Source organism: Pyxicephalus adspersus, chromosome 2 (assembly GCF_032062135.1).
Source record: "Pyxicephalus adspersus chromosome 2, UCB_Pads_2.0, whole genome shotgun sequence".
Taxonomy (NCBI): Eukaryota; Metazoa; Chordata; class Amphibia; order Anura; family Pyxicephalidae; genus Pyxicephalus; species Pyxicephalus adspersus.
This window is the reverse complement of record NC_092859.1, coordinates 120,156,716-120,184,707: the sequence shown is the minus strand read 5'-3', so window position 1 is coordinate 120,184,707 and position 27,992 is coordinate 120,156,716. Positions and strand designations below refer to the sequence as shown.

General features: G+C 37.0%; 1 protein-coding gene across 1 annotated transcript; it reads left to right on the top strand.

The window, feature by feature from the left end:
- Window positions 1-81: 81 nt before the first annotated feature.
- On the top strand, window positions 82-26,571 carry LMAN1L (lectin, mannose binding 1 like). The gene is made up of 13 exons (XM_072398773.1): window positions 82-1,582; window positions 5,831-5,985; window positions 6,397-6,504; window positions 6,827-6,888; window positions 7,814-7,913; window positions 9,459-9,582; window positions 9,757-9,812; window positions 10,422-10,539; window positions 11,914-12,107; window positions 13,826-13,893; window positions 15,423-15,573; window positions 17,380-17,495; window positions 26,382-26,571. Exons 1-13 carry the CDS (start codon window positions 1,423-1,425, stop codon window positions 26,416-26,418), a joined length of 1,449 nt encoding a protein of 482 aa, XP_072254874.1. The 5' UTR covers window positions 82-1,422; the 3' UTR covers window positions 26,419-26,571.
- Window positions 26,572-27,992: the final 1,421 nt, after the last annotated feature.

The window sequence follows — 27,992 nt, the reverse complement described above, 5'->3', positions numbered from 1 at the left end:
TAAGAAAGGAAACCCAGAGAATGGGGGGGGGGGACACTGTCGGGTAATGCTGAATGTCCTGCTGCCAGGAAATGTTTGAGACATGCTGCAGCTTTTAATGCACACTAAGAAGCAATTTCCATATGTAAGAGACCTTGAACCAGGTGTCATTTTCACAGACTTCCTTATTTACAAATTTAAGATCATCTTGATTGCCATTTTAAGGTTTGCAGAAAGTGTTATTATTTTGTAAGTGGAGAATGCCATGGAGCACAGTGGAGGTCAGCTGTGTTTCTATTAAATTACTGTTTGGACATTGCTAGCTGTAATGCTGATTGGCTATGCATAGAGATGAAACATTCTGGCTTCCCATTTGCTGCATGCTTGGAGTGCGTTCTCTGCTTTGCAGTGCAATGCAACATGTGTTGGAGCTGTGGTTCCTTTATAGGGGGCTTTTTAAAATGTATGTTACTATTGCATTTTGATAATCCACGCATTTCCACACCACAATCATTAAGGTGTTTTTGCGCTCTGAGTTAAAGAAGAGTATAAACTCCTCAGTGGTTCACGTCTGGGTTCTGTGCTTGTTTGAGTTGTTGGCCTACAATGTGTGTGATCTTCATACTTGCCCTGGGTCACTAACTCTATTTCTGAAGATCTACAATGGTCATACAACATTCATTCAGCAGTCTGCTCAGGATATAGTTAAAAGCCCAACTAAACTCAAAACTGAACAAAGCAAATTCTTAAAGCACTCATATTTTAGTGTAGCTGTGCACCTTTCCACACAACCAACCCTGACCTGACTGACTTTTAGTTTCCTGTTAACAAGTATTATTTCTTGTGACTACTGAGGTCCTCCTGCCCCTCCTTGTGTAGACATGTTTTCCACTGTAATGTCAGATGCTGGGGATTGTAGTGTGACATTTATTGTTCTTCCTGATTTGGGTGCCACATGGTCATGTGAGCTGCCCACTGTCTGAATTCAGAGATGAGAGGAAATGGCCCTAGTGCAGTGTGTAAGTACATTTAGTACATAAAATAGATATTCTATCCACTGCTTTGCTTCTATACATTGCTTGCACTACCTTATCAACCTGATTGCTTTTAGAATTTTTCTTGTTCTTTTTCAGGCTTAGTTGGGCTTTGCCGCTAAATTGGAGTTCTTGACTTGCAAATAAGAATACGTAGCAAAAGACATAACTGTATACCAAAAAACTACATGCAGTAATATGTTACTTGTGGCCATTATAGTCTGAAGTTCCAGTTGTGGTGTGAATTAATATTTCCAAGTTTTCTGGTAGTATGGGAATGTGCAGCTGTAGCCCTTCTGCTGGGCCAATCAGCAGCTGCCTGGTCTGCTACACGCTTCACCCTCCTCCACGTCCTTCTGCCACTCCATAGTGATTATTCCCATTACCGATCTTTCCCTCTCACCTGAATATGGATTTCACCAGTTTATTATTGCTTGTTTCTGGCTTGTGCTGCTGTGTCCTCGCTGAAGATCTTCCTGCACACCGAACCTTTGAATATAAATACAGCTTCAAAGGACCCCATATCACCCTTCCTGATGGAACGCTGCCCTTCTGGGAAAAACATGGAGGTAATTCCATTCTAAATTGGTTACAGATCACAAATGCTACTATTTTCTAAGTTGGTAAAAATTTTCATTATATTTTAAATATTTCATATGAATGCCATTTGTGTTAACTTGTAATGCAGACAAATACAAATATACAAGAAACTGCTTAAAAAGGACAGTCTGTACTATCATCTGCATCTACACCTGGTCTATAGGTCATAGAACATACAAAAGGAGGACTACAAAACGTTTATTGCGGTAGATTCCCCAGCATTCATCACATATATTTTCACTTTTATACATATGTAAACCTTTTTCTTTCCATTTGTGTTTTACTATTTTATTCCATTTCTTGGACTGATCATTTTGCACATTGCTGTTGCGCTTTATTTTGCTTCTCCAGAATGGGGATTTGCCTTTGTTAATATGTGATTTGACATGTACCATAATTTATGGCCAATACCAAGAAGTCATATTCCATAAATTTTTTTACCTTATGGTTTGTTGCTATAAAACCTTCTAATGGTATACAGCGTTCTAAGAGTGGGAGGATTTCTGTGTCTCCACTGGTGGTGTTGCAGTATTTCTCCATTCATAAACATATTCTATAGTCTATCAGTTAAACTCTTATAAAGGTAATAAGGTGACAGCCATTGTTGACTAAAGCTGCGTACACACCTGCAATTTTTCTCGTTGGAAAGGATCTTTCACAATCCTTTCCAACGAGAAAAGACTGCACGATGCATGAACGATGCTGTACATTACACACGGCAGATTTTCGCCCGATAATTGGCCGATACCGATTATCGGGCGAGAAAAATTTGCCGTGTGTACGCAGCTTTAGTGCTGGTGGGTTGCCTGTCTCGCTGTACTGCAGATAATGACGGAAAATAGGAATCTGAAGAATTCATTATCTAATTTTCTTTTAATTAGTGATCTATTTAAGCCAGGAGTTTAGCATGGCAGCCAGGCAAATAGAATTTTCAGAGAGAGATTTCTGCATGGAACACTTTTATACCAGTTTTAAGTAAAGATTTCCTGTGAGGGAGAAGCTTTGTTGATTGCAAACCATCTCCTGAAAATGATAGTTGCCTGGCAATAATGCAATTCCATCCAAAGCCCCATGGCAGCCAGCAAATGAGCATAGAAGCTGGCAAATGTAAACCCAGTGATTCACTTGGTGGATTACCTACATACAGTAGGTCCAATAGAAAACTTGTAGGATGACATTAAAATGCTGTTTCAGAGGTAAAACCAACAAATGCAGAATTGTGGAATGTAGTTCAATCATCCTTGGCTGGAATACCTGTTCATGGTATCCTTGAAGGCAGTCAGCTCCATGTAATACAGATTTGCAGCAATTCTCAGAAACAGTGGTTAGACAACTAAATATTCAGCGATTCAAAGAAAAGTAAAATATTGAAACATTACTCAGTTTATACAGTGAATGTTTGCATTTATAAAGAAGCAGCCTAATATTCTCTTTTCTTCACTTTCTGTAGAGGAATAGCACTAATGTGATACATTTGTCTTCATGTTTTGATTTGGAATACAATGTGCAGTGTTCCCAATGCATTTGCTTGTATGGATATAAAAGCTTTTACAGGTAGTTCCCGGGTTAAGGACATCTGACATACAGACGATTCCTAGATACGAACCGAGCTTTCCTGCTCGCTCATGTGCAGGATGAAGGCTGAACGGGGGAGGGGGTGGTTTGCATGCCTTGCAGAAAAAATTTTTTGCTAAACACAGCTGGGGTTGTGGGTGATCTTAAGGACTGAGCTCTTTATGCAGCCTCTTGTGACTCTTTAATGACCAAGACAAACTTTGTAATTGTTTCTTTTTGCATATCAAAGCACAGCTTGCTCCAGAAGTTAATAAATTTCTAGGCTCCATAAAGGTTTTTTTTTCTTTGTGATTGACTCAAGATTTTATACAGTAACTGACACCACGCTGCCTAATAATATGTTGGGACAAACATCTGTCCTAAGTGCACTTATTAAAATAATGTACCTGTTCCAACTTACATACAAATTCAATTTAAGAACAAACCTGTAGTCCCTATCCCATATGTAACCTAGGGACTACCTGTATATAGATTGTGCACTTTATTAAGTTTTTTTAGCTGAATGTGTTTCTAAACACAAGCTCTACAAACTCTATTATTTGCTAATAAAGCCGAACTCCAGCTTTTTATTAGAAAATTAAAAGTGGTTTGTGAAATGATAGTATAACATGTTGTTATTGCTTGCATGAGATGTTAATGATTACAAGTTTACAAAAATACCCCCTTCTGTCTGAATCCAGTGTGAGAGGAAAGCAAACAGATGGGCAACAGATGGGCCACATGTACTGAGAAGGAAGCATGGCTCTACCTGATAAGTCCTATTGACCAGCTGATAATGGTGCAGCAATCACCATTTGACTGATCACATTTTTATTTGGTCCTTTCCAGTGCCTGATTGGTCAGTACCCACACTGTATTCACCTAATTAGTTCTACATGAGACTGATAATGTCTGAGGAGATTTCGTAGAACTTCTGGTGTCTTGTACTCCACAACTCTCCATCTCTTGCAGTCAATGTGAGATTTTAATCTAATGACTTCATTCTTTTGGAAGTGCAGCAGGAATATATATATTTCAGCAGAAGGAGTGCGACTTAGTAGCAGAACAGCAAGGAGACTTACACCTACACACACGTTAGACATTTATTATTGGGAAGGGTCTTTCACAATCCTATCCAACGACAAAAGACTGAAAGATGAACAAAGGAGTACTGTATATATAGCGCCATTCTGCTCTATGGAGAGGGGACGAGGGAGAACGAGTGAGCGTCACCCTGCTGCGCTCTTCTCACTTTATTTGCATTGTGATCATTTTTCTGCCAGAACTAATCCATGAACGACATCAGACGGCCACTGTTCACACTTCAGATTCTCGTCCGATACTAGCCCTTAAGCGATAATTGGACAAGAATCATCTGACGTGTGAAAAGTTGCCTTCTTTCCTCTGCAGATTCCCTTGAATTCATCCATATCATCCAAGTTTTAGGTTCTGGATTAAGATGCTGCCTCAGAGATACAAATATATGCCAAATACCTGAAACTGATCAGCCTCCCATTGCTGCTTCTCACCTTGTGACTTGCTACAAAATATTATGATGCAGTCTGATCCCTGGAGAGAGGAAAGGAGCCTAAGGAAATGCTTCCTCCTGCATGTGGCAGACTGATGGTATCATGCCAGCTTAGGTAAGGTCCCATATTGGGGCTCTGTAACGGTTTCTTTAAATAATGTATATACCTACAACTATAAATGTAATATTTATTACATCTTTTTTTTTTTTCATATGGTTTCATAACGTTGCAGAAAAATAAACTTCTGCAAAGATACTAATGTTATTCATTAACCTGCCATCTAGTCTTCTCCAATAAAGGGACTTTACTACTTTGCTCCATCACAAACCTAATGTGCACCTACACACACCTGTACACATATATGCTTATACATAAAGTAATACCATACATGTACCACAGATAAATATAACATCACATTAATACTAAAGGACACTTAAAGAGTGAAGTCCATTCATCAATCTGATTTCAGACAAACACTCTTCCTGCACTCTTTTCACCACAAGGTGAATCCTCCACGTTTCAGAAGGTAATCCACTCGCCGTCTGCCACACCAATCTATTACAGGAAGAATCAACCATTCAATAGAGAATCCACCATCAATATATGATGACCTTAATAAACAGGTACTCAGTATCCACTTAGCTTCTTCCATAACCTTTGATTGCGAAAGGAAACAAGTATTCAATAGGGAATTCACTATGTGAATAATCAGGCATGCCTAAAGAACAGAACTACCATCCACATCTCAGGAGGGGAAATAAGAGCAATAGAGTTTACTAATTTTTACTAATGTGGACCTATACCAAGGTACCACTGTATGGGGTATCAAGGGTGCCATCTAATGTTCTCCAATGTACAGTATGTTATAAAGAAGGTAACCCCCCCAAAAAGTTGCTCTCCATGAGCACCTATGGAGCACATGGACAATGTATCAAAAGTAAATGAAGACCTCAAACACCAAGATAAAGCAAACTTTTATAAAAAAGCTTTAATAAATCAGACTCATTTTGCTTTAACTTATGAATCCCAGAACACAGTAATGTAGTATGTATATATCAGACATTATGGTCCTGTTTTCTTTTCACATGCCTGTGCAGTGCTGTATTTGGTAACTGTGTATCCTCACTATTACAGATGCTCTTCCTGGCCCAGATGAAATTCGTCTTGTTCCATCATTAAAAAATCACAGAGGTTCAGTATGGACTAGAAGCAGTGTTTCTTTTCCCCATTGGGAAGTAGAAATATCCATTAGGATCTCAGGACACGGAGCCCAGGGGGCAGAAGGAATGGTGAGATCATGGGGATGAATAATTAAATATTAATGATTTGTTCCTGGCTCTAGCCATTTTACTGGCAAATAATCCTTCACATGCAAAATTGAATCATTGCCAAAATAAAGAATGGTTGTAACATTCAATCACTTCTATCAGTGGCGTGCATTTATAATTTAAGGTTTTACTTCCAATGTACAAACTGTGGTCACTTTGACTGTATCATATCCCTAAAAGCATTGGCGGTACAGAATATAAAACATAACTGACTAATCCAAAAAAATGTGTGCAACCTTCAGCAAAGTCTCATAATTCTGCCGAAATATGTATATATGATGCTCTGCCTAGTAATATGTGATCGGATAATCTCTGTTCTGATTAGGGGCAGAGGAATAGGTTCTCCACCACTAATACTATGTTCAATCCTAGGCTCTGTGGTATACTAGTAAACCAGGAGACTTGGGTCCCGTGTATGGCTCCAGTGATCTCTGGGATGGATTGGGGATTATTTTTGACACATTTGATCATGATTTTAAGGTAAGAACAAAAGTTTAGAAGACAATTTCATTGAAACAAGATATTTATTTAATGTGTTATCACATAATATGTGTGTGATAAAAATTAATGGATGATTACCACGATAGAATGTTTGATTCCCTGTTTAATAAATAGCCCCATGCCAGCTATAAATGTGTGCGGCCCCTGGCCCTCGAGGACGGGTGTTGGAACGCCCTGTTAAACAATGTAGTTTATATTTAATTTTATACAGTGTATCTGTTCCCTCTATGTAAAGCGTTAAATTTTTTTTACGGTCTTTACAATTGTTAGCCATACAGTATTTGTATTTTCATCTTTCCAGGGAAATAACCCAGCAATAGTAATTGTGGGGAACAATGGCAAGCTTCAGTATGATCATTTACGGTATGTACATTTTATTGTTGTTGTTATTATTATTATTATTATTATTAATAATAATAAACAAGATTTATATAGCGCCAACATATTATGCAGCGCTGTACAATAAATAGGTGTTGCAAATGACAGACAGATAGAGACAGTGATACAGGAGGAGGAGAGGACATTGGTGAATAAATGGCCATAAAGTGTAAGTGTAAACTTGCATGTGTTTATTTTATTAAGAGTAGAAAACTAACACTGATGTAACAAATTGCTCCCAGTGGTGAAAGCTATACAGAAATATATTCACGGCATTATTCACACGGGATTACAGGACTCTGCCAGAACAAAATCTAATAGTAAATTCAATAGGGACACAGGCTGTGATAAAGCACTTTTCCAAAGGTTATTCCAGGTTATTATTCTTCTGGATCTTTTCTCCTGGTGATTGTTACACCTCTTATTTCTTATCCTGCTGTCACTGGGGCAAGAAATCAGCTGAAATCTCCCTGGGGGAGGAAACCGGAGTGCTCAGAGGAAACCCACATTGAGTGCTAGACCCTGAGCCATCATAATTTGTAGTATGGCAATCGATGAGTTATAAATCTGACATGGTGCTAAAATATTGATTGAAATAGAAGTCCTCCGCCCGCACTTTTGTTGGGATTCAGAGGGCCTGTTATATAGGAAACAGTGCTCAGGAAAATCTTCATGTATTTGGAGCGGTTTTGGAGGCCAGATACTAAACTGTAGCTGAATCCATTTATATTTATATTCAGTTTAATGACAATTTTGCTGCAAAGCACTCAATCTCCTCACCGGCTTGATTTCAGATGAACCCATCAATACATTTTATAAACTGAATGATATTTTCCCAATGTCTACAACTTACATGTATTCCCTGAGTGTATATTGTTACAACCTGCAAATGTTTGTTTTCCCACAACAGTGATGGCTCAAGTCAAGCATTGGGAACTTGCATTGAACATTTTCGCAACACAATTCGACCATTCAGAACAAAGATAAGCTATTACAGAAAAACACTGAAGGTTAGTGTCCACTGTAATAATAATCATAAAAAATCTCTCATACATAATGAAATGTAATATGTATGAATGATACAATATTGGGTCTATTGATAAAACTGTGACTCTGAGCACTCTAACATAGGTATATTGTGTTATATAGAACTATTCCATATAACAGATAAAGCATTATACATACTACATATAATATATATATATTTATATATATATATATATATATATATATATATATATATATATATGGCTCTATTTATAAAACTGTGACTCTCTGTACCCTAGCATAGTTATAATGTAATATACATACCTATTCCATAGAACAGATGAGGCATTATACATACATATTACATATAATATATAGGGACTATTTATAAAGCATGCAATTAGACATTCACTGAGACATTCTCTGATGGAAAACCAATCATTGCCATTGAAATACATGGATCTGGAAGTCAAATTCACTGCTTTATAAAAAGACCCCTATATATTATCTGCAATATGTAGAGTATGTATAATGCATTTTATGTTATATGTAATCAATATGTATGAAACATTACACTTATGTTGTAATGACTCATATTGTTAGACCATGTATGAAATGGTAAATCTCTTTTTTTGTGTTGCATTGGGGGGATTTAACTTTGTGTACCACAGAACCAACAAGAAATTGGAAAATATTTCTGCAAAATGAGAGGCAATAAAATGAGCATGAGATTATTACCACATCCATACTAGGACATTATTAAAGAACAGGTGTCACTTTAAATATATTTCCCCTGCCTCCCCATTTTCATGTCAGATTTTATCATTTCTATACTTTCTCCCAAGCCACTATGAACACATTCATGCTAATACTAAAATCAAAAATTCACTATCTATGTACTTCAAACCTTTGATTTATATTTAAATTACCTGCAGGGACTTTTATTTATAGTATCTGGGGGGTTACACACAATTAAGGCAAATGTTGTTCCTCCAGTCTATGATGCCGTATAAGAATATGAAAAGTGATTTTATGGAAAAATGTAAATGTATTAGATTAGAAATTACAAATTCTGTTAGTTCTGATTCAGGACCTAGCCAGAAACAGCGAATTTTAGGCACATGATATGAGGATGAACTGATTATGACACAAGACTGCCACCTTGTGACAATTTAGTATAATGGTGAATCTCTCTAGTGGCTGTGAATGTTGTAATCCATCTGAGTTGTATGTATCTCTGCTAAAAATACACATGAAATATTAGGAGCTCAGCATAACTGGAGGTCTATATTAAAATAAAATATAAAAATGATTAAAGAAATTACATTGCATGATGGTAACCAAATTCATATTTTCTAAAATGTCTTGACCAGATAGAAATGGCAGGAATCCAGCTAATAGTTACATGTATGTGTGTGATGGCTTAGTGGGGACCTGCTCAGACTCATGAAACTGAAAGACATGCTTCTATTTTTTTAGATCTTCCTAAACTTTAAAGCCAACAAATTTTCATGCATTTACCAGCAGTGGGTGAATAATATATGACTTACACATGTGCTTGTTTCCAGGTATCAGTGTATACTGGGTTCTCTCCAAAGGACAGCGCATATGAAGTTTGTGCTGTAATTCCCAACATGGTGCTCCCATCCAATGGATACTTTGGAGTCTCTGCAGCTACGTCAGCACTTGCTGGTATTTTATGGACATGAAAATGTTTAATTTCTTTAAAGCAAAATAATGTATTTCAAAATATTGTGTTACATTGTGTGATGATTAATATAATACATATAAATTATATAGTCAACATACACACACATTTATACAGTGTCATAAAATGGTGTTTTTAATAGTATTTTTTCCCCATAGATGACCATGATATCATGTCCTTCATGACGTATAGCCTAAGTACATCATGGGAAGAGGTAAAATATGTGTAGATCTGCTTTCTGTGTTTACTGTAGGCAGCACAACTTATTACTGTGTTTGCCTAGAGCAGCCATTCTCATCCAGGGTCCCTTCAGAGGTTGCCAGGGGTTCATTGGGCTGTGGCTGATTGATGGCTATAAGATAGATGCCTACATAAATCTGGAGCCAACACTACTTTACAAAGATCTTTTTATCTGTCTGTAAAGGTGGCATTCTTCACACTGGCAACTAATTCTAAAACATTTTATTATTGATTTAATAAAGACGGAGTTCCCTACCTGAAAAACTATTTGAAGGGTTTCTCTGGTTGAACAAGGCTGACTTATATTTCTGTAGTTATGGATGAAAGAATGATTATTATACATGTTATTATATGTATGTTATTATGATTATTATACATGTTAAATGTGTGTTTTGTACAGAGACATTTGTCTGCACCAGAATTGCTCTTCTCTCTATCAGTAGGAATAGGAGCTCAGAAAGCACCTAAAAGCAATTGCAAGCATTGATGTGTATATATGCAAGTTTCATAGATATCATAGATTGCTGCTTTCTTTCCACAATTTATTTTTAATTTTGATTCTTTATGTGTTTTTTCCTCCTAGTCCCCAGGATCACAGATGCCAGCAGAAGAAAAGGAAAAATTTGAAAAAGAGTTTGAAGAGTTCATGAAAGAGCTAGAAAAGAACAAGGATGCTTTCCATAAGGATCATCCCATACCAGGTACCATACTTTTCATTGCAGTAATAAGTACATCTTTCATAGTTATACAAAATGATGCATAGACATCTGCATCAAATTTAGCGTAGTCAGTATCTTTAGCTTAGTTAGCTTTAGTCAGTATGCTTCCACAAGTGACAACAATTTTATTACTAATTTACCAATCTACATATATAGCAAGAGAGAAAGTTTTCTCCCTGTAAAAATGTACAGGTTTTTCATTATTTGCAATACTCTCATTGTATCCGACAGTTACAAAAATAAACAGATGATGGCTGACGTCTTTAGGCTGCAGTGTCATCTGCAGATGGAAGAGGTTTTTTTTTTTCTCTTTTTTTTTTTTTTTTTTTTTTTTAATAAAGCCTTAGATCTGAATTTACTAGCTCACATAGTGATCACATGTTTATTAGGAAATAATGATGATTAATGTTAATATATTATTGTATATTGTTAATATAGAGCTTGTGAGCATCAAGGGGTCAAAAGTACTTGTCTGCTAAAAACTGAAGATTACCATAGAATACCAGAACATTTCCATGATACTGGAGCAGATCTCTGTAATACTTCTGAATGGGCTGTCCAGATTGTTCATACTGCATTGAGCAGTATCAAACTTTCTTTTTTCAAGATCTAAAGGGGTTAAGTCACAACAAAGAAGCAGTTTTAACATCCAACAGTATTATCTAGTATGAGCAAGCAATTGGTAGCTACATTGCCTAGAACTAAAAACTTTTATAACTTTTTCTAAATCCATCATCACATAGAAGATTTAGTAGATGGGTGCTGACACATTGCTAAAACATTAATGACATTGAACTGCAAGAAATAAAGATATAACATTTTCCCCCCAGGCTGTATTTCCTTAAAATACTTTAATGCCTTATGAATCTTGTTATAAACTGTATATGGAATTCTTGCAGGTGGGGGGACTGTAGTACATACTGTGCAGATCACACCTGTCTATACCTATGGTCCCCTTTTGATGAATGCTGGTAAAATATATATAGCATTTGGTTACTTAATCACAGGCTTCTAAAGCTTCAGACAGGTCCAGTCCAACTGGTAAAGGTCTACTATACAGACTGTGCTTCCAAGGAACAGCATGCAGCAAATTTTCTCGCCCTATATAGAGTGCAGCCATACAATATGTATATTCTTCCTAATGTACTGGGCAAACCCTGCCAAATACCAACTACACTGGCATGTTCTGTTGGGTGAAACATGTCAGAGTAGGAAGGTCCTAGTAGATTTTGGTCAAACTGGATGAATGATGTCTTTTACTAGTAATCTTGAGTTTTTCAAGCAGACGCCTAAAACACTTCTAAAATAAAGAAGTGTCCCCCAATGATAACTGTATTGCATTCTATCCATATTCAGATGAGAATGCATTTGATTCAGACAGTCAGCGGGAGTTAGAGATGGTTCTTAATGGGCAGTCCCGGCTGCTGGAGGAGCTGAGGATACTGAAGACCAGACTAAACATGACCCTGGAAGAGCAATTTAGACACAGAAGCATTTTAATAAATTCTAAACCCAATGACACTACTACTACTACTGTGAGCCAACACCATGTGAGTACCTGTCATTATTACTCTCTATGTAAGGCAAGACTGCCACTGCAGTTTATTGTGAACATTTAAGTATTTTTTGAATAATTCTATTTCTAAGAATCAATAACCTAGAAAGAAATTGTGTACTATGTCAAGTAATAAATATATAAGAGTATCACAGTTACCATAGAACTCTTTGCAGCTTACAGTCCCCCACCCCTCCCTCCTACTTATTTCATTCATTCATTACTTAGACTGCTGTTGTCTTAAACCGCTTATCATTTCGAGGATTAAAAGCTTAAAGCTTTTTCACTGTTTCCTGGTTTTATTTTGCAACAATAATAAACTGTTTATGAAATGTTCTTGTTGTTTTGCACCTGTGTTTATGGCCAGGGGTATGTGTACACCTGTCCAGATTATGGCGTTCCTTAATGCTGCAAAATACATTGATATTATAGACTAATGTAAAGATCCAGCTATGTGACAATAGTTTGGGGAAGGCACTCCTGTTCCAGCCTGACTGTGCCCCTCTGCTTAAAACTAAGTCCATAATAGATTTGACACCTTGCTGCCCAAGCCGGTATTACGTCTTCTGTCTTATGTTTTACCAGCAGCTCGTATTACTAAAGCTTACCATTGGAAATCTGGGGCTCTCCCACTTTGTTAAACTATTTAATTGGGTTATAATTAATGACCATCACCACCACCTATATCTCTAATAGTAAAATATCCACTTTCCATAACACATATGAACCTCTGTTCCAATACCTAAACAGGCCCTGACAGTTTTAACTGGTTTGCCACCCTTCTTACCTCCTCTTCTGGTCCTGGTATGGTTGCCCCTTGGGTCTTACAATTTTATTTTTCCTCCAACCCCGTAGTCTTTTATATTTTTTTTGGAATGTCCCTAATTACATGTTTATGGCTTCTACATTATCTGTGTTTATTAATATAGCAAGCTTTGTATGTTTTTAAATTATTAACTGTTTTTTTCTATTCAAAGTAACTGTTTGAACTTGATGCCTTATCAGGGGACCTTAGAACTACTTCTGTAATATTCTCAAGCCTTTGCTTAATTGCTAGTTAAACTTCTACTAAAATTCATATTGAAATAAAAAGTTAGGTCCATAAAAACATGGTTTATTGATTTCAATGTGAAGGACATATAGTCTGGAGGGATTAGAGGATACATGGCCATAGCAGAATATGACTACATCCACACTTTTTTCAGTATAACTTCTTATTTTTTGGCACAAACCTAACCTGAAACCTTGAACTCAATGACTATGGAAGCTCAGTAGATGCCTGCTTTATCATGCTTGTTACCCCCTGATGAAGCAGAAATAAATTCTGTATACAAAGTATAATCATTCCTACAAAGGATTCCATCAACAGAAATTAGGAATTCATATAAGATTTTTTTCTTCATTCTTTTGGTTAAAAATATAATTAGTATGTTGCCATTAAACTCCTACTGTACTTTTATCCTAGATATGAAGTGTTTCTCCACAACATATGCGGCAGTTTTTATGGTGGTTTTGTTAGATGTTAAAAAGAATAATTTTTGGTATCACATGTATGGAGGCTCAGAATATACAAAAAATAAAAAACGCTGTAAAAAAAGTATATATTATAGTGCTATATGATACATTACTTGTACAGAGAGTAACTACATTGCTATATTAAAGAGGATCTAAATGTATGTAATATGATTTATGATCCTCCATAACCTTCCCCAGGTGCACAGTAGCCTAGATACAGTGATGAATGGGATGCCAGATCTTCTTTCCATGACAAAAGAACTCAAGTGAGTATAATATTTTTCATTGTAAATAATGATGAGTGCAAACAATGAAAACTGAGTTTCACCTTCTTTTTAATTTAGTTGCAAAGTGGTGCAATAATTGTATAATGATTGCAATAATACTGCATTTTCATGTACATACCTGTATCCATGAATGGAGACCACATGTCTGGCATTTTATACATTGACAGAGTGCAACACATTTACCCCTGGGACACCTTTCTCTCCCCCATCCCAAGAGAAAAAGCAGCCCACTGTCCTCATAACGTCTACATGGCTGTTTTTGATGCATTATGTTGCAGAAAATCATTTTGCAAGTATCATTGTTGGTATTATTATTATTGTCCTATTTAATTCGTTTTTTTTACCATTTTTTTAAATGTCTGTATAGTCTCTTGCAATGCACCACCACTTTAGGATTACATGGCTTGCAGACTTTTTGTATTTCTATCATTATTCTACTAAAATAGCAGCAGTGACAAATATTCTATATATTTTTTCTAGCTCATGATCACATATATTTTTCTACTGAACTATTTCTTGTTTTGATGCTAATATCCTGGTGACATGATATTTATATTACGAATTGGCAAATTAATGCTCAGGTCAGTAACTCACCCTTTGGCTTTGTGTTGGTACAAGCTGGGCAAGATTGTTTTCCTTTTTCATGCATGTAGGCATTATTCAACCCATAGGCCATAGTGCCATTGACTTGTGTGCAGCCACATCTACATCTTATTTACTTGCAATTAGTTTTGCTAGTGAATCTACATATTAGGGCTTGGGGGAATGAGTGCAAAGATTAATGTACAATGACCTTGGAAAGCATGACAGTTATTAAGGTCTTTTTATATTTTTACTTTACCCTTCCTAGGGCACTTTCTTTTTTACCAATAACCATAATAAAACAGAATTCTCTGACACACTAACACTGACAAATACAGATGTTACTTATATAAATGTGTTCAGCTACAATCTCCGTTCTTCTCCCTAAAGTAGTGCTTTTCTCTGTCTTTGCTTGATTTACGATATCAGCTGCATGCTGTGTATGTCCTGAATGAACATTTGGGTTATATTTACTGTGTGTGTATATATATATATATATATATATATATATAACACTCCCCTTTTCTCCTGTCTCCCAATTTTTGTGGACTTAGATGCCAACAAGGGACTTCAGAACAAATTGGGCATGCATTCTGTATTACCCTTTTGGCTTTGAAAATGGTCAGTCAACAAAAAAACCTTCCCTTCCCAAAAGAACATGTCTATGACCTTTTTTGCCAAAGCTAACTTGGTTGTGGAAAACAATTCCCGTCTCATAATTTGATAAACACTCATGACATTATGGGAAGACATAGAAAACAAGAAGCACACACAGAAAGTCCATGCAAACAACAGAAAGAATATAGGCTACATGCCCTTATTTTCTATAAATTGGTTTGTATATGGAGGCCTTTGGAAGTCTGAAAAAATATGAGTTTACTATAATGTAAGGAGCTTCTAGTCTTTTAATTTGTATTTTTTGATAGAGATGAACTGCGCAAGATTGCTGCCAAGGCCAAAGATCTGCCTTCATCGAAAGAAACTGCCAATCCTTCCCCTAATCCAACCTCTGCCAAGGAAGTTAAGGAGGATTTCATTAAAATAAAGAGAAGCCTGCAGGGTCTGGTCAAAAGTTCGGTAAGATGATAGAACAAGTTGTTTTGGAACTTAAATGAGTGTTCTCATTTTAAAATGTGATTCTGGTGAAATCAAAATGGACTGCTACAAGACTAGATCTGTTCCATGCCCCGGGGCTCAGTCTGTCTTTCATTACAAGTCAGTTGTGAATCTTCAGTGTCTGCCATTCAAGTAGAGTTTTATAGTTATTTGAGCTCTTCGTGTTCCTGTGCCCCAAAAATAAACATTACACTTCACGCTGCCTTTTTTATATACAGTCAGATGTCTACTGTTTCTAGAATGTGTATATCAGTTCAGTGGAAACATATGTAAAGTAATTAAAAAAAGAACAGGGGACACGCAAAATACAAAGTGCTGCTTTTTATTAATTAAACGTTTATGAAATAATTTCAGTTATTTATAGTGAGATCAAGAGAGATCAGGAAGGTAATTCATCTTTTTTTGTTTGCCAGCTAATGTTTATCTGGAGTGGAGTCTTTCCTGCTAATAATGAGACTCAAACATGGAACAAACAGTGTTAGGGCAAGCTATTCTTCCTTTGGCTGCAGAAATGAGTAAGAACTAAAACTCTGTGATGAAAGGCAAAAATAAAGAAATCTCTTCTAAGTGACTCTGTACTACCGAATAAAAATCTAACACAGTGGCTGGATAGCAGGAACCATAAAGTGCCATCTTCTTCTTTTCCCGTGTCATATTCTGCTGCTGAAGTCTCTTTAGAAGCTTCTAGTTGCAGATCAGGTGGACAAGTGTACACCATATGCTGGCTTCCACCTGTCACACTTACCTCTTTCTCGCTGAAGTGCAGGTGCCTCTCTCCTGCACATGCGGGGAGTTCTGACTCTGGGCGTGCCTGCTGTCCCAAGATTTATCAGTTTCGCCCATTCCGCCGGCCTATCAGGAAATAGCCTCCTAATCATCCCTGGCTATTTATCTAGCTCAGACACAGCACTCTGCTGAGCATTTTCCCCTACAGCTGCTGTTTAATTCAGTGCTCTCCCTGTCCAGCTCCTGCGCTAATCCTTATTGCTCATTCTGGGGTTTCCCTGCCTTTATCCTTTGTACTGTTCTGGTGTTCCTCTGTGTTTGTGGTTATCCCCGTGTCACCTGTGCCTCCTGTTGCTTCCAGTGTCTTTTGTGTTCTCTTTGACTGCAGTGGCCCCTGTGTCACTGGTGTCTCTTTCCTGGATCCCTGGTATTTGACTTGTGGCTTGTGACCTGACCTCTCTTGCTTGCTTGCTTGCCTGCCTGCCTTTACCCCGGCCTTCCTTGACAATTCTTCTGCCTTGTAATTTGGTAGCGTATATCATCCTGCCCACCCTGGTGTGCCCAAGGACTGCAACCTGGCAGTAACCATCAGCGCAACATCCTCGCCACTAGAGGCTCTGGAGAAGACCTGATTACTGTCCAGATTCTGCACCTTGGCTCTTCTCAGGGCTTAGACTATTTCTATGCAACCCATAGCGCCCCCTTGTGGCCCTGCCTCCCCAAGAATGACACCACTCATCAGTGTTTGGTTTCTAAACAGCAAAGCCCAAGCACAGACACATAGGGGCAAAGTCAGTATTTAAACATTTATTTCAGGAGAGCCTTGAGTATTAAATCTGGGTATCAGAGAGGACACAGAACATAAGGATCATAGGTACCTTATAGTGCCCACTTTACTGTCTCTATGAATTCTACTTGAATCTACTTGAATTCTTGTCACTTTAAAGTTATTCCACCTCTTCTATTTTCCTTTTACTCTAATATTTTATATTATGTTTAACCTCATTTGTGCCCTCAGTTTTATTTATTATTTTTCACTAGGAACAAGCTTCAGGTTGTCCTTCAAGCACAAGTCAAACCTCCTGTTTGTCCAGTGGGATTTTCCTGATGTTTCTTCTTTTACAAAGTATTTGTACAGTGGCCTATATGGTATTCAGGTGAGTGATTTGCCTGCTTTCATGCCTTTCTAAATGATGTGCGCAGACAACATGAGATGGCACTGAAAACATTTTGATGTTTTGTGTTTGTAATTTGAATTTTAACATTTTTGCAGGAATTTTTATAAATGTGTAAATGATAAATGTAAATTTATAATATGAAATTGCCCAGCACATTGGGGAGATGGAAGGATGTGCATGAACCTCCTACCAGTGAAGTCCCCTAAGTGTGTTCAATAACCGTATCAAATCCAGTATGCATAAATTCACTGCAGATGGAAATAGGCTTGGGTTATCCCCTTCACTCCTTCCCTGACAATTATATTAAAGGTTTTGTAGGTGAGGAACAGAGGAGCTGGGCCAGCACAAGGAGTAATTATACAGTCTATGAAGAAATTGCAGCTATGTCATTCAAAGAGGGAGGGGGCTGTGCCAAAGAAAACACGCTACAAAAGTGTGGGGACCCATGTGCTGGTGACAACTGATTGAAGACCGGAAGGGAAAACACAAGCAGCCAAACTTTAACTGACAGGTTTTAAACTTTTACTACCCATTTTAAAACTATAAAAAATAGCTATGTGCAATAAACAGCGCCCTTTACTGAAAACCATGGGAGCTTAATAACAAAACCTAAAAAAGGTGGTAACAGATTCAGACCTTACAATGCACATTTTTTTAAAAATGCTTCCCTTGCATATGGGTAAATATTAAATTAGGAACAATGCATTTTATATTGCATTTGTTGCTTTGCACATAGTAAAAGCTAAAACACCTCTTGAGTTTTTGTGTTTTCCCCAGTTGGACCCTTAAATCACCAATAAGAGTTGTGCTGGTCCTGTTCATAGTTTGTCCTGTGCTGGGTTAAGAATGCATCTTTTTATGTTTTTTTTCTCTCTGCTGAAAATAACCTTCACAATGATTTCTGAAAGAACAGACGGCAAAACAGAATGATCTAAACATACAAATGTGTATCTTAATTATGTGATTTCACATCTCGGCCAAGCAAATGTTCCCAGTCTGGGCAAATCCATCAAGTGTATGTTATGCTGAACTCAAAGGGGTGCTTTGTCTTTGTGGATAGAGAAGTGAATGGCTTGTTAGGGTCGGTCAGTGGGTACTGCATATGTTGTTTGGTCCAAGGCTGGGCCTGTGCAGAATATAGCATTGGTCCCCTTTCCTGTGTGTGTCTCCTTATATGTGGCTTCTGTGTATCACCATATTGCCCAAACTAGGGCTTCACAATCTAAGGGCTGTTCCGAAGTCGATAGGAAGCAGGGAGCTCTCAACATATAAACTACAAACCTGGTGTAAGTAATGTGGGTTCAGCAGTCACCCAGAGGAACCACAAGTCTTAAGCTATGGATAAATGGTGCTGGGAGGTGCAAAGTGAGCTGCTACACCAGGGCCCCATGCCATCCTCAACCAACAGGGGCCCCCCAGCAGCCCAGTCATAGACTTGGAGAACAAGTCAGTTCTGCACAGGGACTACTTCCACCGCTGTCTGCCACTAATATAAATTCTGGAAACTTACAGATTAATAATTAGTAATTATATACTAGATCCAAAAAAAATGAAAAATTAGTTTCCCAAGCTTTAACATCATTACTGAAGACCTAAAAAAGGAGCCTTGTGAATGTTTTTTCTCTGTCTGCATTGGAGGCTAATCTCTTTTCCTGTCTTGTTGACCACACAGGTAGCAATGATTTATGTACCCTTGCCTCTTTTATTAAAAATGAGTTCTCTCAATATGTCCCTGTTAGGGAGATAATACCTACATGTCCTTTTAGTGACCACACCGAGAATGAGGGATATCTTCAATACAACAAAAACCTTGGAGAGGTCCTAATGTTTTCCTAATCTATCCAAAACTGGCCCAGATGCCACATTTTTCTGCATTAGCCAATAAGAAGAAATATATACTGTATTATATTATTACTTATCTCCCCTTCTCAGTATTGCATTGTAGTGATCTCAAACCGACCAGAAATTGAATATATTTACAATTTTACCTTTGAGTAGATTGTAGAACTTGATGGGGATGTATAAGGCAGAAGGAAAATCCTAGATAGGCCCCTGGACTTTCAGTAATAATAGGAGTGTGAGGAATATTTCATTATGCTTTTAAGTGGGTAAAAGCCCAGTCAGGCAGACTGAATACCATATGTCCATTGTATCTTCTGTGCTTGACTAACCCTTTGACTTCTAGAATTCTCCCTATTCCTAATAATGCTGCAGTGACAGCTGAGACGAGCGTAGCCGCTTGCTGAATTTCAGTTCCAGATTTGCAGATCCGTCATTAAACGCGTTTTTTTTTTCTTTTTGGTGTTCCAAGTAAGTGGAGTTACTCATCTCATCATTCATATTATTCATAATTAGTTTTTAGCTAATTATTTGTTATACTTTTATACAAATTAAAAAGTTAGCCACATGTGATGCAATAATAAAGCCAATACTAAGATTCAGATTGCACAAATGTCATTTATTCTACTCGTTCATTCACAGAAAACAAACGAATTGTGATTTGTTAAAGCAGAACTTCAAAAAAATTAATGGTCCATTAAAGACAATAACAACACCTGCTTTTGCTGAAATATTTGATCAATCCAGAGAATTCCCCTTCTCCACCTGTTTGTGGCTTCTAGATATATCTAAAGGCTAACCTTAATCAAATCACATCCTCTGAATCCTTTTTGAGCTTGCCCCAGCCTGTAGCCAGACAATGAAAGTAGAAGCAGCATAGATGAGCCTAACCCTCTGTCATCCTGCTTTTTCTTCATACCAGAATGCTTCTGGTCAGCGCATTAACTAATAAGCTCCCCGTGGTGCTTCTTCCTTTCACATCCCAGCCCTGCTACAGGGACCATTACCAAGTCAAACTCAGACAAGTTCAAATGAATGTATTAATGATTACAGTGCTGCAGAAATGTGTACATTTTGGATCTGTCTATAGTTTAACCTTATTAAAATTTTAATTGTCAGGAGACATGATAATATATATATATATATATATGTATATATATATATATATATATATTTACAGCAGGTGAAATGTCTGCACTGCACTAAAGAAATATATACCACGCTCTGTGACAATAATTGTCAGGTATTGGGTACATTTGCTATTTAGCAAAGCTTTAATCGTTCGATATGGGATGGAAGTAAAAACATTATGAGTTTTCTATGGGCATAGCAGAAGCTGTTGGCTTTCAGACATTCCCCGTAATTGTAACTCCAAAAAGCTTAATAAAGGTAAACTTTCCTAATAGGGCACAAATAATAACAAAAAATGAATAAATAAAAACACCATGACTGCATATAATCCTGACTATAATATAAAATAACGATAATATTGGCAGCACAGTTAGCTCGGTGGTTAGCACTCTGGCCTTTGCAGCACTAGGTCCCAGGATTAAATCTCAGCGAGGACACTATCATGTTTGTATGTTTTCCCCATGTTTGCTTGGGTTTCCATGGGGAACTCCAGTTTCCCCGCAAATTCTAAAGAAGTGCAGTTGGGTTAGGTGGCTTTTCCCAGAAAATTGGACTGTTAGTGACATATGACTTTGGTAGGAACAGGGCGGACATAGGGAAGTGCAAAGTGTGCCATTGTATGAGAGCCCCCATACCCTCCTTAGCTACAAAGGGCCCCCACTGGAGCTCCAAGTCAGTTTAGCTTGGTGGCACCAAGTCAATTCTGTACAGGGGCCCACTGGCTGCCACTTGGTAGGCACATTAGATTGTGAGTTCCTTTTAGGGACAGTTAGTAGTATAACTGTAGACTATATACGTGCTGCGTAATATGTCCATGCTATATAAAAATAAAAGGTAAATAAACTATATAAACTATAATACATTCCTACATATATAACCCTATTGAGATATATATATACACACACCTTTGTGTTATCTCTGTCAATAATTATCACTGAGAAGGGCCATGTGTCATCACACAGGAAATGTTATGTTAAAAAGTCCAGAAAGTCTGTGACAAAATCATGTCAATAACATTCCTGCTTCTGGATCCATGAAACAATCTGTACAAGTGATGAGTGAATGACTGTTTAGCGCAGACACCTGCCAGAACTGTCATTAATATATTCTGGTCACAGATGGTGTTTTATTTAGGGGTTCCATCTGGAGAGAAAAAATTTCCTGCTCCCTCCCTTCTATAGATCCATCCCATTTTCATTTCAGAGCATTTGTTAACCACTTCACTATTATACCGCACGGATATTAAGAGTCGGGTTTAGAATGCCTGGTGTAATTTTGGAAACACATTAAATGCTGTAAAAAGGTTAATTAGAATTGTTGCTATCTTATCGTCAATGTTTAACCCCAGCAACCTGATCACAACATACCTAAACCCTTGTACAGATCTCCAATATACAGTCACGTGAAGAAGCACATGGAAATTGTTGTTGGTTTCAATGTTTTTAAACAGGCAAATGTTAGAAATTCAAGCTCACGGTTAAAATTGAACAAATGCAAAGACACATAAAATTTATGTTGGGGTCTATTTATAAAGCAGTGAATATGACATTCATTGAAACATTCCCTGGAGGAAAATCTTCTAGGTCCATGTGTTTTAATAAGCATGTCAGTAATTGATTCTCCACCAGGGAATGTTTCAACGATTGTCAGATTGGCTGCTTTATATGGACTCTTTTGTGTATTCATTTCCATAATCTAAATAAATATAAATGCACATTTGAAAAAGTGAGAACTCCTTAAATTTGCTTCTCTTTTAACCTAGGTGTCCCTGGTTTAGTGTCAAAACCAAGATCCCATTAGAAAGTAAGGACGTTTAAGATTTTACTTTACCACACATTAATATGTTCAGGTGTCTTCTTGGCTGGTAACATTTGGTGTCATTATGTCAAGATTAAAAAAGTTTCTAAAGGTTTTGATAGTGGCAAGGAATTGTAAAAGGTCGCCAACATTTTCTAACTCAATCACTCTTTACTGTAGGGAAAATACAATACTACAAATGTAATAGGTTTCAAATGAAACTTGTCTTGAACTTCCTGGCCCAGCAAATGTACCCCAAATGATTACTGTCTGATGCTTGAAGAATCCTTAGTAACCCCAATCCGGCTTTGCAGGATTCTTGTAACAGTTGGTGTCATTTTGCAAATTTATGATATAAAAAAACAGTACTGTCCAAAAAGAACCTTAGAGCAAGACTACAGTGGGACAGATGAATCAAAAATGTGTTTGTCCACAGTAACAGTAGACATGTTTGGCACAAACTGAAACCTGGGCAGCTTGCGGTCAGTTCAACTATGATTTCTATCATATCAAAGTGTGCTTGTTGAGAATGTGATCCATCTGTCCTAAAGTTGAAATGAAAATGATCTGAAGCAAGCCACCAAAAAAAGAAGAAAAGGACTAGTCTAGTCAAATCCCTGATATGAATCCCACTGAAATGTGGCAGAGGGATTCCAAAGGTGGAGGTTTTACAAAGAAACCCACAAACATCTTGCAAAAGAAAAAAATTGTACATAGATAAAAAGACAAAAATATCTGAGACTGGTTAGTAGTTTGTCAGAATCCATACCAAAAGTGGGCAATATAAACTTCTATGGCCAAGAGTATTCTTACTTTTTCATTGCACCCTTTTTTCTGTAGGCATTGTTTGAATAACAATCTAACATTTGCTTGATATATGTTAAAAAAGTCAACAATTTCCAACGTGTGTACTTACTTTTTCACATGGCTGTATGAAATATAATAAAATTCTTGTATGGAATATCATCCCTGTACTGGCAGGTACAATTTCTATTTAATTTCTTTATATCTGTGATCACAGCAGTTAATAATAGCTTTTGTTACTTCTTGGGCTGACCAAATTTTCACTCACAACTTTAGAATTTCACACTTTGGACTAAAGACCAACCAAAGAAAGTTTAGAGGTGATTTTTTAAGAATTATAGAGTTTACTAAGTGGCAGCAGGATGCATGTGCAGCAATACATTGATGATAAGCCAAAACATACACTAATAGTATACAGGTAGTTCCTGGGTTACATACGAGAGAGGGGCTGTACGTTTGTTCTTAAGTTGAATTTGTTTGTAGGTTGGAACAGGTACATTATTTTAATAAATGCAATTAGGACAGATGTTTGTCTCAACATAATATTAGGCAGCGTGGTGTCAGTTACTATAAAAACTATATATATAGGATTATATATACTATAAAATCCTCGCTGTGAGCTAATCACAAAGAAAGCAAAAAAAAAAAAACTTTATGGAGCCTAGACATTCATTAACTTCTGGAGCAAGCTGTGCTTTGATAAGCAAAGAGAAACAACTGCAGAGTTTCTCTTGGTCATTAAAAAGTTACAAGAGGATGAAGAAAGAGCTCACCCCCCTAAGATCACCTTCAACCTCAGCTGTGTTTAGCAAAATATTTCTTCTGGAAGTCATGCAAACCGCCCCTCCCCCCCATCAAGCCTCCGTCCTGTACACAAGAGAGCAGGGAAGCCCCGTTCGTATCTAGGAGTCGTTCGTATGGCCGATGTCCTCAACCCGGGGGCTACCTGTAGTTAAAAAGTACCTTGTATTATTTAAAAGCAAATGGTTGTAATTGGGAACAACCTATGAGGAGCTGGTTGTAAAAAGCTTAGGGAACTATTATAACAGGACACAGGAGGATGTCTTTGTGAGGCCTGTCATACCAATGACAGAAGCTGACAGTGATCTCTTTGTGAGATGATAAACACCTGAAAGTATTATATCAACCTGTAACTTTAGGTTTACTTAAAATTACATTGTATGTGAGCACTCATTTATGAATATCCATCTGCCATAACTGTTCACTAGTGTCCAATATGGAGCATCAATAGAGTAGGCACTGGGAAAAGCAGTGATTTCAATTCTTCAAGTCCTGATAGACAACTGAATTTTAATGTATGTTTATGTAGAATTATTATGTAGAACTTATGTAGAAATATTATGTAGAACTTTTCCTTATCAAAAATAAACCAATGTTTGTATATTGCTTGATAATACGGTTAGTACTGTAATGTCAGAGTAGGGTCTACAGCAGTGTTCCCCAACTGGGGCTCCAGAGGTTGCTAAGGGTTCCTTGAGCAATGAGCAGTTTGTTCCTCTTCAGTTTTTTTGGCTATCTGTAAGGGTGATATTCTTCTCACTTGCCAGCAATGTATTCTTCCCACTGACCATTGCATGAATTTACTGTGTGCTGTGGATATAGTAGTTATAGCAGGAGTTCCCTGAAGACCTGAACATTATTTCAATGGTTTCCATGTTAAAAAGGTTGATATAAGCTGATCTACAGGGTTACAAGTGATCGAAATTTCTATAAAGATTATATAAGAAATATTATGATCACATTTTTGATTAAAAAAACATACATTTTCATATCTGTGCCAAGCAGTATTGGTATGACATTATGAATGAATGGTAGATGAGTGGTATACAACTAATGATTTTTTAGTGTGTCTGTGGGTTTTCCTTGGCAATCACAGTATTATATTTATTCACTGAAGGTGCGGATTAAGGTGGAGATAAATGCTGAAAATATAGTCTAGTGAGAACACTTCACTTTAGAAGCAGCTAAGAATTCGAGGTGCCAGAAGTACGTGCTCAGGTGTAAATATCATGTCACATGTCCCTGGACTTGGAAACCTACAATGAATATCTCATTATATTTTATATTTGATTTATATACATTAATGAACTTTGTATTTAGGATTCATTTTTGTAGAAGGAGAGCTGTTTTAGCTATGAAAGAAGCAAAGGAACGTCTTGACACAAGTAATATATTCAGGAAACTGCCTGTGACAAAACGAGACAGATGGTCTTTGAATAACAAGCTGAGTCGATAGCAAGATTTCCTGAATGCATGGAAAATTAAAACCCACGAACGTGATTTGATATTTAATAGAAAAGTTTAACTTAAGTTATTTGACCTTTTTTATTTTGCTCCTTAAAGAATAAACTCACTTTTTCATATTATTGCTATGTTGTACTAGAATCCTTCATGTTTCACTAGCCAGTTCATAGGCAGGGATACATCAAGCAATGCTTTGAATGGGCACATGAAACAAAGCAAGCCATCGTGTTGCACAAGTGATATTTCATAGTGGAATTCTTTACATAACACTACAAACATCCATGAAGGTCTGTTGAATGTACAAATACAGAAAGCTGCTGTGGGAAAAATGAGTGTTTATTGCTCTGCATACTTTTTCTAGGTCAGTGACGAAAAGGTTTGAAGCTAGAAATTCAACAAGCCAGCCAGAAAAGTTTTTGTCAAAGTAGATCAATGTTAGAAGCACACAATATCTTTCAGGAAGGGTTAAAATGGACCATAATGCTTCCATTACTGACCTCATTCTAAAGAATACTAATTGTCTGGACATAAAGCTGGTTGCAAAAGTTGCAGTCACACTTTTGAAATATGCAGACAATTACCTGAACGCCTGAGCTGCTTACACATTCTGGATCAGTGATTCAGATAGTAACAAAGGCAGAGAATCAGAACAGCAACCAGGCAAGCTGTATATTTTAGAATGCAAGGTTGCTGGGACTGAGTCTGACATTTATGGTGGTCAAAACTGATTGACTTTCCCAACAACTGAATCCAGAGATGAGAGGAAATTATTAGTAATGCAGTGTGCAAGCACAATTGGGACATACAGTTGGATGTACTTCTGTACACATGCATTTCATAGCATGTTTTCCTTTAGAATTTGCCTTTTTAGTTTGGGTTTATTTAGGTTTTATAGTAGAGCTAAAGCTTTTAGATTTTGAATATAGTATCAAAGGACTGGCATTTCATGTTTTGATACAGTGTTTTACAAAACTTAACACTGTTTTTGTTTACTATGTTATATTATTTTCTATTTCTTTCCTTACAAAGAACCCAAAAGAGTCCAGCCTCAAAGAAATTCTACTGATGAAGATTTTAGTGTGCGACATGGGAAAATTACCTGGAACCGAAGCTGGGTTTTTATTTTGTAAATAGTATTACAGAAACTTATATTTCAACAGCCATTTACATTACATTGTTAAGAATGATTAAAACTTGAAATAAAGTTTTAAAATGGTAATTCTTTTCTCCAGTTTATTTGTATCTGTCACTATTTTCTATCCCGGGGCTGTCGGGACCTTAGACTGGTACTTAAAAGCTTTTCATAGAAAGCAGGAAGAAAATTCTTAACATAATTCTCACCAATTGAGTGCGCATTACGTAAATAGTAGTTTTAATTACCTTAAAATTACTATTTCCCAAAACTAATATTATTTCCACAGAAAACCAAGATTCTATCATAGATAATAATCTCATACAGACATTTGCAGAATAGAAAGACAAAACCAGGTACATTTTCATGGATGCTCTGCATTAAATGTTGCGACAATTTTCCTTATCCAAGGTGTCACATACTTAACGTGCACATATGCCCAGAACACAGATGCTAAAATTTGTAAATTTTTATAACTCAGAATTAGTATTTTGTCATTAAAGTGTCACTAGTTTTTCTCATCATTCTAGGGACCCATGGGACACAGCCCACCCAAAGCCCACTGAGACACCACTCACATAAGACCATCCCAGGATACTAGTATTCACTTTATATCTAGGTTTTATCAAGTTTTGCAAGCAGTAGATGAACTCTAAAGCAAACAATTCCTGTCCTTTCTAGGTGCTTTTATTGTAATTTGTATTCATTTTCAGAGATCCTCAAAGATCCTTGCAGCCTGTCTAAATTCTGGTGTCATAGAAAGTAATAGGAAAATAGATATGTTTTACAAAGCTTTACAAAAAAACATTTCTTCAGAAGGCTTACCAAGAATGGGATGAATAAGAACATGTTTTAATCTACCTTTACTGCTTGTTCAGAATGTGAAAATTCTTAATGTGCATGATCTGGACAGAGGTTTATATAAAAAAAACCTCAGTGATCACCACTGGACAGTGACTAGCTAGCTGCATGTATTGTGAATCAATTCATCCTCAACAGTCTTCAAAGATCACAACAGAAGCTCCAAGGTCGGGTTTCTGACAGCTTGGTAAACACTTGCTTTGTGTGAAGGTTGTGTTTTCCACAATGGTTACAGCCAGAGAGGTAAATGTGAGTTTGCTTTACAGTGTTTTTACTGCTTGTTCAGAATATGTAATTACTGTTTTGTACATTTTCCAAGCCCAATTTCAATGTAATTCTCCTTTTCTATGTAATTTAATGTAGATCACACTAACAGTGAATGTGTCGTGTGTTTGCATTAGTCTTGTGTGGGGTTTAGGCATATTATCACTTGCATTTTTTAAAAAAAAATTCTTGGGACCTCAAAATAAAATGTTACTTTATGTGCTGTCTTTAGAAGTCCAATGGTTTTTAGTAGCTACATTGAATTTGTGTATTACCGAACGGTTTATTGACCACTCGATGAATATTGGATTGCCCTTGACTAAAGTATTATCCCCTGCTGATCCACCACTGACTCATGACTTGTTTCTGATCTTGGCATTATC

Coding starts and splice junctions, on each gene's coding strand:
- LMAN1L (XM_072398773.1), top strand. CDS start 1,423: ATGGATTTCACCAGTTTATTATTGCTTGTTTCTGGCTTGTGCTGCTGT. Junction 1,583..5,830: donor CTTCTGGGAAAAACATGGAG/GTAATTCCATTC, acceptor TCACTATTACAG/ATGCTCTTCCTGGCCCAGAT. Junction 7,914..9,458: donor ATTACAGAAAAACACTGAAG/GTTAGTGTCCAC, acceptor GCTTGTTTCCAG/GTATCAGTGTATACTGGGTT.